The sequence below is a fragment of the Tupaia chinensis genome, unplaced genomic scaffold, assembly GCF_000334495.1.
Source record: "Tupaia chinensis unplaced genomic scaffold, TupChi_1.0 Scaffold143796_1, whole genome shotgun sequence".
In the NCBI taxonomy this organism is placed as follows: Eukaryota; Metazoa; Chordata; class Mammalia; order Scandentia; family Tupaiidae; genus Tupaia; species Tupaia belangeri.
This window is the reverse complement of record NW_006203646.1, coordinates 7,113,856-7,123,627: the sequence shown is the minus strand read 5'-3', so window position 1 is coordinate 7,123,627 and position 9,772 is coordinate 7,113,856. Positions and strand designations below refer to the sequence as shown.

The 9,772-nt window shown below is 45.7% G+C and overlaps 1 protein-coding gene across 3 annotated transcripts in view; it reads left to right on the top strand.

Moving 5' to 3' along the window:
• The first annotated feature begins 158 nt into the window (after window positions 1-158).
• Window positions 159-9,772, top strand: part of CNOT8 (CCR4-NOT transcription complex subunit 8) — a 37,974-nt gene continuing 28,360 nt past the window's right edge. The window contains exons 1-3 of one of the 3 annotated variants that reach the window (XM_027766953.1): window positions 159-288; window positions 6,317-6,504; window positions 9,429-9,622. In XM_027766953.1, coding sequence (XP_027622754.1) covers window positions 282-288; window positions 6,317-6,504; window positions 9,429-9,622 — 389 coding nt within the window. In that variant the 5' untranslated portion in view covers window positions 159-281. Of the gene's footprint in view, window positions 289-827; window positions 1,040-6,316; window positions 6,505-9,428; window positions 9,623-9,772 lie in introns of those variants that run through there. The other 2 variants (XM_006165102.3, XM_006165100.3) reach the window with 2 other exon arrangements.

Below are 9,772 nucleotides of genomic sequence, written 5' to 3'. Positions count from 1 at the left end.
GGGCGCGGCGGGGCCCGCGGCTCTCGAGACTCGCATCTGGCGAGGCGGCTCGGCGTCCGCGGAGGTCCGGGAGCTTCTCGAAAGCCCCGGCGCCATCGTCCCCCGGGAGCCGCCGTGCTCCTTGTAACTCGAGCCGGCCCGGGAGGCCGGTTGCTATGGTGACGCTGGGCGCCCGGCTCTGTGAGGCGAGGAGGGAGGCGGGCCTTGGCGGACGTCACCCAGACTCGGTTTTGGGGTGCGCCTCACCCCGACTAATTGTTTGCCAGAAAGGAACCCGTGAGATGTTTTGTAAGTGATAGACCCCAGGGGGCCGCCCGAGTGCAGAAAGAGGGAACAGGCGTTCCCCCGTCAACCTCCTCCTGGGTCCCGCTTGCCAAAGATTTTAACGGTCTGTCCACGCAGGGAGAAGGCGTCGTAATTTGGAGGATTTGGCCACGCCAGCCACGCCCTTTGCTGGGGCCTTTGGTCTTTATAGGCCACGCCCACGGGCGGGGGCTCGCTCTAGACCACGCCCCTCCCCTCGGGCGCGTGGAAAGAGAACCGAAAAGGAGGAATTGTGTTGGTGACTGAGTTGACTCAGCGTAGCTAATCGCGCGAAGACAGTCTGGGGCGGGCTGCCTTCCGCAGGCGTCCTCCGACGCCGCCCCGCCCCACTTTTCGCGGCGAACTCTCGGTTCTGCGCCTGCGCGTTGTCCCTTCTAGCGCGCGAGCTGAGCGAACACGCACGGAGTCGCCGGGGCGCGCAAAGTGGGCGGGGCGGGCATGATCAGGCGCGCGCGCGTCTGGAGTGACGCAAGAGAGCAGCCGAGTTGGGAGGATCGGTGGGTAGAGTGGTGCAGCCAGGTTGTTTGGTGGGTGGTACGTAAGGCCGCTCTGGGCACGGGGGCTCCGATCTCACTGGCCTGCTCGGTTCTAGGAGCAGATCCGGGGCAGAGGGAGGAGAGCTTCGGGTCGGGGGCCGCTGCCGCCGCCGCCGCCACTGCCGGGGAGTCCACCCGCCAGCCCGCTAGCCCGTGCTTCGCGGGCCCTGTCGGTCAGGGTAAGCTGGCCCGCGCTTTGGAGGGAGGAGCATGGGATGAAAAAGTGTGGGAAGACATGGGGGCCTGTAGGAGTAAGGGGAATAGGGGCGTGTGTGTGTGTGTGTGTGTGTGTGTGTGTGTGTGTTGGAATCCCGCCGAATAGTAGTAATGGTGACCACCACCGCACGGTAACAATATTTTGTGATACGTGCCAGGTCTTTGAAAAGAACCTTAAATGCTTCATTCTCTAAACATCTACAACCCCCTCCAAGGTGCATAGTGCTACAAGCCCATTTTACCATATAGGAAAACTGAGGCTCGAAAGAAGTTAAGTAACTTATGCAAGGCCACACCACTAGTACTGGCTTGGTCTGGCTTCGAACTTGGGACTGTCTGGCTCTACGGCCTGTAGTTTTATATTTTTGCTTTATCAAAAGGAAGAAAAAAAGGAATGGGTGTTGAGGAGGAGGGAAGGGTTAAGTATGGTTTAAAGCGCGAGGGTGATCCTGAACGGGAAGAGAACGAGGACGGGAGAGTGAATAGAGAGGACCTGAGTTTGGAACCTTGCGAGCCTCCCCCTTCTAACTCCCCGCTGCCTCCTTAGTTCTTGCGGCCCCATAACTTTCCCTTGCTCTTCTGTGGCTGGCTGAGCCAGGACCGTTGCTCTGGAGGAGCCAGCTCTCAGACCTTGGCCACTCGGGTGGTTTTAAGAACGGGTTGAACCGCGACTTGGTCCAGGGCGGTGTCTACAGACACTGTGGTTGCGTTTGCGGGGGGGTGGGCATGGGCTGGAGGGCTGGAGGACCGCGGCGGCCGTGCACAGTGGGGACCCTCTTCCTCGCTGCTGCCATTTCTTCTAACGCTTTGTTACTTCCTTTTCCATCTCGGTCGTGCACAGCAAAGCCTTTGTTCAGTCTTCTAGAATAGGGAAGTGATGTTTAATGTTTCCTTGCACATTTAGACCAAACAAAACCAGAAAAGCCACACAGACACTCAGATGTTCTTTTCTCAAGGAAGGCTTGATTCTCTGAATTGCTTGCATAAAAACTTCCCGGTGGCTTTGTTATTGGTTGCTCTTCAGAACTTTCCTGCGTAAGTAAGAAACTCAGTATTACAGAAGTTCACACTGTAGTCATCCAGAGCGGTCAGAATTGATTACACTGCAAGTCAGCACAGGTCAGGGATCTCCATAATTCTTAGGAATGTGTGTTTGCGAACACCTTTCCCTCTTGCATTTTCATATGTAGCTCATGTGGGAAGCGAAATTTAAAGTCAGTCTTTGAGACAAACACTGTATGTGATCAAAGTTATCCTTAACAATTAGTTTGGAAGGTGCAGCGTTTGGTTGAGATCGCTATTCTGTTTTTCCAGTAAATGCAACAGGTAATTTTTTCCTTTATCTTTGGAACGTGTTACTGTTTCTTTGGTTGGAATCCAAGAAAAGTAATTAGGTTACCTTTAGGGGCTATACTGTACAGATAGTATTGAGAAGGCGTGGTCATGCGGCACTGAGATGCACTCACCCCTCCCACTGAGTTGAAGAGGAAGATAAACGGAGTGAGGGAGGGGATGTGCTCACTGAGTGGTGGAAAGTGGCAGGCAGAATTGCTTTTATTATTTAAACTGCCATTTTGTGTCCCTTTTTTTTTTTTTTTTTTTTTTTGCCAGCACATGTAGTAATTTGACTTGTTAAGTTTTTGAGGGGCACTGCATTTAGGGGCTTGCAAGCTATTTATTTCCCCATAGATCCCTCACCCAGCATTTGGCGCTAGAATGTCCTGCATATTTTTGCCAGTGGTCTGGCTTGTGCATTCTGCGTTTGTCAGATGTATAACAATGCCTAGCTTTTAAACAGCCCTTAGCTTTTTAAAAACAAACTCTGGTAGAGGCCAAAGGGATTTTTTGCTTGTGTCCCTTTTGTTCTTTTTGCTTTTATGGAACATCTCTCAGAGTCTGGGAGTATACCCACTTCTAGGTAAAGTATATAGTTTGTTGTTGTGTTTAAAATGGCATCAAAAAGGAAGTACATTGTTTCATTTAGGGAAATAAGGAAGTGGCACTGATTTAACATTAAATGGGCATAAGAAATATTGTTGTTATTTTTTAAAAGAATTATTTATTTGGGCCTGGCAGGTGGCATAGTGGCTAAGGTGCTGGACTCCCATATGGTTGACCATGATTCAAGTCCTGGACCTGTCGGCTTGCTTTCTCTCTTACTGTCTCTCTTTCTTTCTATGTCTCTCTCTGACCAAAATAAAAATAAAAAAATAAATAATAAAAATTACTTATTTAATTTTACTTATTATTTTAGAATTTGACCAGAGAGAGAGAGGGAAAATGAGAAAGCAAGCCACCATGTCCAGGACTTGAACCATAGTTGGCCATGTGGGATTTCAGCTCCCTCCTTAACCACCATGCCACTTTTGACCCCTAGAAAATAGTTTTAAGCTCTTTTTTTTAAAAATTTATTATTTTTTAATTTACTATAGGGCACATGTACTCAGAGAGACACAGAGAGACACAGAGAAAGAGAGGGAAAAGTGAGAATGCAAGTGACCAGGTCTGGGCCTTGAACTGGTAAATCTTTTTTTTTAGAGAGATATTTTTGCTGTAGGATATCTGGGCTTGCTGGAGAGACAGAAAACGAGAAATCACCCGCCAGTGGGGATGGCCATGCCGCAATTTCTTCTCTGTTGTCCTCTCAGAATTTTGGGCATGCACCCACAAGCCCAGCTGAATTTCAAGCTGCTGGGTCTGGAACTCCAACGGTGGTCAGCCATGTGGGAGTCCAGCGACATCATCATTACACCATCTGCTGGTCCCCAGGGGAAAATGTTAAGCAAAATTACGAATCTAAAATTCTGAGTCCCAACATTTTTCCCTTCTTTCTTTCTTTCTCTCTTTCCTTCCTTCCTCCCTCCTGCCCCTCAACTTTTTTCTTCCTTTCTTTTCTCTCTTCTTTTTTCTTTTCTTTCTTGCCAGCTGGCACTTGTACTGGTAAGAGAAAAACAGAAATGAAGTGCCCCACAGTGGGCCTAGTCACATCATAACCCTGCTTTCTCCAAATCTCCATCCCATTGGCATCCCGAGCATGTATTTCTGGGTTGTTTTTTTCAAGCCCTCTGGGCCAGGGCTTGACTCTGGTTGGCTCTGCGGGATCCAGCCTCCTCTGCCCAAGTGCTTAACTGCTGTGCTAGGGGATGGGCCAGCATTTTCCTTCCCTTTTTTCTTTACTCATGATAGAGGATGCACACATAAGAAAGAGAGAGAGCGTCCACACGGTCTGGTCGTGCACTGATCCCCCTCCTCCAGTCTCCAGCACGACCCGTCTTGGACATTCATTGTGTGCACAGCGGGTTCCAGGCTGACTGGGCTGGGGATTCAAATGAGCGAATCCGAGTAGCCCCGGGGGACCTGGCTTCTCTTGAGCAGTGCATTACTGCTGAGCCGTGGAGTGGGCTCCCAGCATTTTAAAGATTATGGTCAGATAGTGGAATTTTATTACACATTCTGAGCTTCTGTTTTTTTCCCAGTGTTTTTCATTGTTCATGTGTCAGTCTTAATAGAACAAAAATTAAGAGAATAAATGGATTTTTGCTTTTAAGAAGTTTCTACCTGGGGTCTAGCAGGTTGTGTAGTGGTTAAGGTGCTGGAATCCCACATGGTTGGCTGCAATTCGAGTCCAGACCTGGTAGCTTGAATCATGCATGCCAGGCCTATGTGCATGAATGCCCAGAATCCCAGGAGGAGAATGGAAATGAAGGGATTCTTGCGTGGCCATTCCCACTGAGGGTAATTTCTCGCTTTCTGTCTTTCTGCCTCTCTCTGTCTCTCTGGCAAGTGCATGTATCCTTATAGCAAAAAAATAACTCTCAAAACAAACAAAACAAAAAACTGTAATTTCAGGGAAACGTCTGTAGAGCTGTAGGGTACTTTGAATAAATGGAATCTTCAAGGGTCACAATCCAACAGATTTGTTTCTCAGAGAAATAATGACACTTGAGAATGCCAATTTTGTTTGATTTCAGATTCTTATTGTTGCATCTGCTGATTTTTTTTTTCCCTTTTGGAGAGAAATGTTTGCTATAGGGTATATGCACTTGCTGGAGAGACAGAGAGAGAGACAGAAAGTGAGAAATCATCCCCCAGGGGGGATGGCCACTCCACAATCCCTTCTCCATTCTCCTTCCAGGATCTTGGGCATGCATGCACATGTACCTGGCCTGATTTTTGGAGAGGTTTTATTTAAAGTAGGTATTAATAACTGAAATTTTGATTTTCAGTATGGTTAATGGTTGAAAATAGCAAGTGAGCGGGAACCAGCAGTTAGCGTAATGGCTATGTCGCTGGATTCCCACGTAGTCGACCGCGGTTCGCATCCCGGACCCGGTGGCTTAAAACTCACGCCGGGCGCGTGTGCGTGCGTGCCCAAGATCCCGAGAGGAGAATGGAGGAGAAGGGATTGCGGCGTGACCATCCCCTCTGGGGGGTGATTTTTCGCTTTCTGTCTCTATGTCTCTCTCTGTCTGTCTGGCGAGCGCACGCGCCCTATAGTGAAAACCTCTCAAAAAAAAAAAAAAAAGAAAATAGCAAGTGAGGTTGGTTTTTGCTAGTTAATTCTCTCATGTCATGAACATTTTCATAGATCTAAAGTATTACTGGGATGTTGGAAAAGTCATGACATTTTTGCACAGAAAATCATGGAGAAATACGTCGTGACTTTTCCGATGACCCAGTACATAAAGTTAGTTAATTATCTCTAGTTGTATTTGACTTTTAGACTATGAAGAAAAAAAAACGAGATTCCGGCTACAGTGATTACTTTAGGCATGTTTTCATAAATTGGTCTCTGGGCATAGTGACGTGGAAGTCATGGAGGAGGGCGTATTTTGTGGTCATGGGACTGTTTCGGTCTTTAGGTAGTCAGTGTGCAGAAGGTTGGTTCAGGCTATTGGTTTCACCTTTGCTAAAGGGTAGCTTGGGCAAAAATTTCTGCAGGTTAAAAAAAACTAATGAAGTGGGGCCAGCAGGTGGCGGGGTGGTTAAGGTGCTGGACTCCCACATGGTGGACCTCAGTACAAGTCCCGGACCTGCAGCTTTTTCACTTTCCCTCCCTCGTGCGCTTTCTCTCTCCATCTTTGGTCAAATTAAAAATACATAAAGTTAAATAAAATACTTATTTAAAAAATAAACCAAAAAAACTAATGAAGTGATGACAAAATATTGTTCTGGTGTCTTTGTTGACTCACCATGCCAATGTGTAAACTTACATGATTTCAAAATATTTTTGACTCTAGATCAGATCACACACTGTCTGGCTTGTCCTCTCACGCAGTTAGTGGAACAGGACTTCCCAGGTCTCTGCACGATGCCTGCGGCACTTGTGGAGAACAGCCAGGTTATCTGCGAAGTCTGGGCCAGCAATCTGGAAGAAGAGATGAGGAAGATCCGAGAGATCGTGCTCAGTTACAGCTACATCGCCATGGTAAGGAGCTCAGCTGTATTTGACTCCCTGTTCTGTGGGTGTAGGGGATTTTAATGTTAGATTTTGAAAAGTAATGATTGTATTCCATTAATTCCATGGTAAATTAAACTTAATAGAAGCTTGTGTTTATGAAACATTAAGGTAACCAGTGTTTCTGAGAAGCATACAACTTTTTTAGAAAAAATTATTTTATTGGGACCAGCAGTTAGTATAATGGCTATGTTGCTGAACTCCCAGGTTGCTGAACTCAACCGTGGTTTGAGTCCCAGACCCGGTGGCTTAAACTCACACCGGGCGTGTGTGCATGTGTGCCCAAGATCCCAAGAGGAGAATAGAGGAAAAGGGACTGTAGTGTGGCCATCCCCCCGGGGGTTGATTTCTCACTTTCCGTCTGCCTCTCTGGTGAGGGGGCATGCCCTATAGCAAAAAGCTCTCCAAAAGAAATTTTTTATTTAATTTTATTCATCATCATTATTATTTCCCAGTTTGATCAGAGAGAGACAAACATGGAAAAATAGAGAAAGAGAGAGAGGGAAAGTGAGAAAGCAAGCAACCTGGTCTGGGACTCATGATTGGCCATGTGGGAGTCCAGTGCCTTCAACTACCACACCACCCACCAACCCCTGAATATAACCTTTAGTATCTTAGATTTTTTGGTAATGTTACTCTGTTTGAAAGTATTTTTTTTTGAGAGAGATTTTGCTATCAGGCGTGTGCGCTTGTCAGAGAGACAGCGAGAAATCACCGCCCCGGGGGAATGACGACACCGCAATCTCTTCTCCATTCTCCTCCTGGGATTTTGAGCACACATACATATGTGCCTGGCGAGAACTTGAAGCCGCTGGGTCCAGGACTCAAACTGTGGGTGACTATATGGGAGTCCAGCGACGTAACCATTATACTATCTGTTGGTCCCATAAGCAGTCATATCAGCCCATAAATCACATCTCTTCCACAGGTGTGAATTTTTTATTTTTTAAGATTTTTTCCCCCCCCATAGGGGGTGTTTGCTTGCCAGAAAAGAGAGAGAGAGAGACAATATAAAAACTCCCCCTGGGGGATAGCCACACCTCAGTTCCTTCTCCATTCTCCTCTCTGGATTTTGGGCACACATTCACATGTGCCTGGTGTGATTTTCAACCTGTCAGATCTGAGGCTCACACCGAGGTTGGCCATGTGAGAGTCCTGCACTTTAATCATCATGCCGCCCACTGGCCTTTGGCTATACAGTATTGTAAACATTTTTTTTTTTTTTTTGAGAGGTTTTTGCTATAGCGTGCATGCACTTGCCAGAAAGACAGAGAGACAGAAAGTGAGAAATCACCCCCAGGTACATGGCCACGCTGCAATCCCTTCTCCTCCGTTCTCCTCTTGGGATCTTGGGCATGCATACACGGGCGCCTGACGTGAGTTTAAGCCACTGGGTCCAGGACTCGAATCACGGTTGACTACGTGGGAATCCAGCGACACAGCTATTATTCCAACTGCTAGTCCCTTGTAAATAGTTTTTAAAAATTTGTGGCCAGGCCAGCAGGTGGCGTGATGGTTGGAGCACTGGACTCCCACATGGCCAACCACACTTCAAGTCCCAGACCTAGCAGCTCACTTTCTCACTTTCCCTCTTTCTCACTCTCTCTTATGACTATAGCAAGCTAAAAAAGATAATAATAATAAATCAAATCTTTAAAAAAGAAAAAAAAATTATTGCCAGCATTTAAAAAATCAAGAGACCTCACTTAAATTCCAGATTTTTGGGATATCTGAAAAAACTGGGAAGATTGCCATATTCCTGACTGATGTTGAGTGGCTGGAGAAAATAGTATTAAGGGACTCCTTTAGATAGGTGTGGTCTTTCTTTCACTCCAGTCCCCATCACGTGTTATCGTTTCATTCCTAGCTCACTTTATTTCTTTGTATTAGTTCCTTGGAGTTGTTGACTCGTTTTTAGATATTACAGAATTAATTCTTTAGCCTGGTATTCAGAATTATATGATCTTGTTTTAGTCTCTTCTCTCAAGCTGAACATGGGTCTTTATTATTTGTTCTTTGCTATATATTCGTATTTTTTAAAGAATTACTTATTTTATTCATTCATTTATTTAATTTTTTAAACGAATTATTTGTTTATTTAATTCCATTTGTTACTATTTTTTAATTTGACCAGACAGAGACAGAGAGAGAGTGAAAGGAAACGTGAGAAAACAAGCCACCAGGTTCGGGACTCAAACCACAGTTGGCCATGTGGGAATCCAGCCCCTGACCACCACACCACCTACCGGCCCCTCATTCATTTATTTTAATTTGACCAGAGAGAGACACAGAGAGAGAGAGAGAAAGAGAGAGAGAAAGTGAGAAAGGAAGCCACCAGGTCTGGGACTTGAACCGTGGTTGACTATATCAAATTGTCCAGCGCCATAACTACCGTGCTGCGTGCTGACCCCAGCTATATTCATATTTGTATTCATGTATTGTTTTCACTGTAGTAATTGACTAGACGTCTTCCTAGTCAATTACTTCTCAGCTACTTCTGCTCATATCCTGTTTAGGTTCTTTTCCTGATTCCAGTGCTTCTTCAGTTGTTACTGACAAGATCAGCATTTAAAAAAAATTTTTAGAATTTAAAAATTTAATTTATTATTATTATTTTTAATTTGACCACGGGGAGAGAGGGAGAGAGAAAGAGAGAAAGCCATCCACCAGGTCCAGGACTCAAATCGTGATCAGCCATGTGTGAGTCTAGCGTCCTAACCACCATGCTACCTGCTGGTCCCAAGATCAGCATTTTAAGATAGATATTTGTGTGTAAGTTTGAGGCATGTCACCTAACTTTTTTTATAGATTGAGGTGAACTTTTATTTATGAATTATCAATTTGACATACACGTTTTGTGAAACCTTACAATGAGAGAATCTTTTGTTTTCCAGGACACAGAATTTCCAGGTGTTGTGGTGCGACCAATTGGCGAGTTTCGTAGTTCCATAGATTACCAGTATCAGCTTCTGCGGTGCAATGTTGACCTTTTAAAAATTATCCAACTGGGCCTTACATTCACAAATGAGAAGGGAGAATATCCGTCTGGAATCAATACTTGGCAGTTCAACTTCAAGTTCAACCTTACGTAAGTGTCTGAGGCACTTCTGCTATTCCTAGGTCTGCTAAGAATATTTTCACAGACTGATTTCTAACCTGACTCCTTCAGATTCAAGTTTTTTGTTTCCACTGAACACCTATAGGTGTTGGACGTAGCAGTTAAACAGAGGGTGTAGGG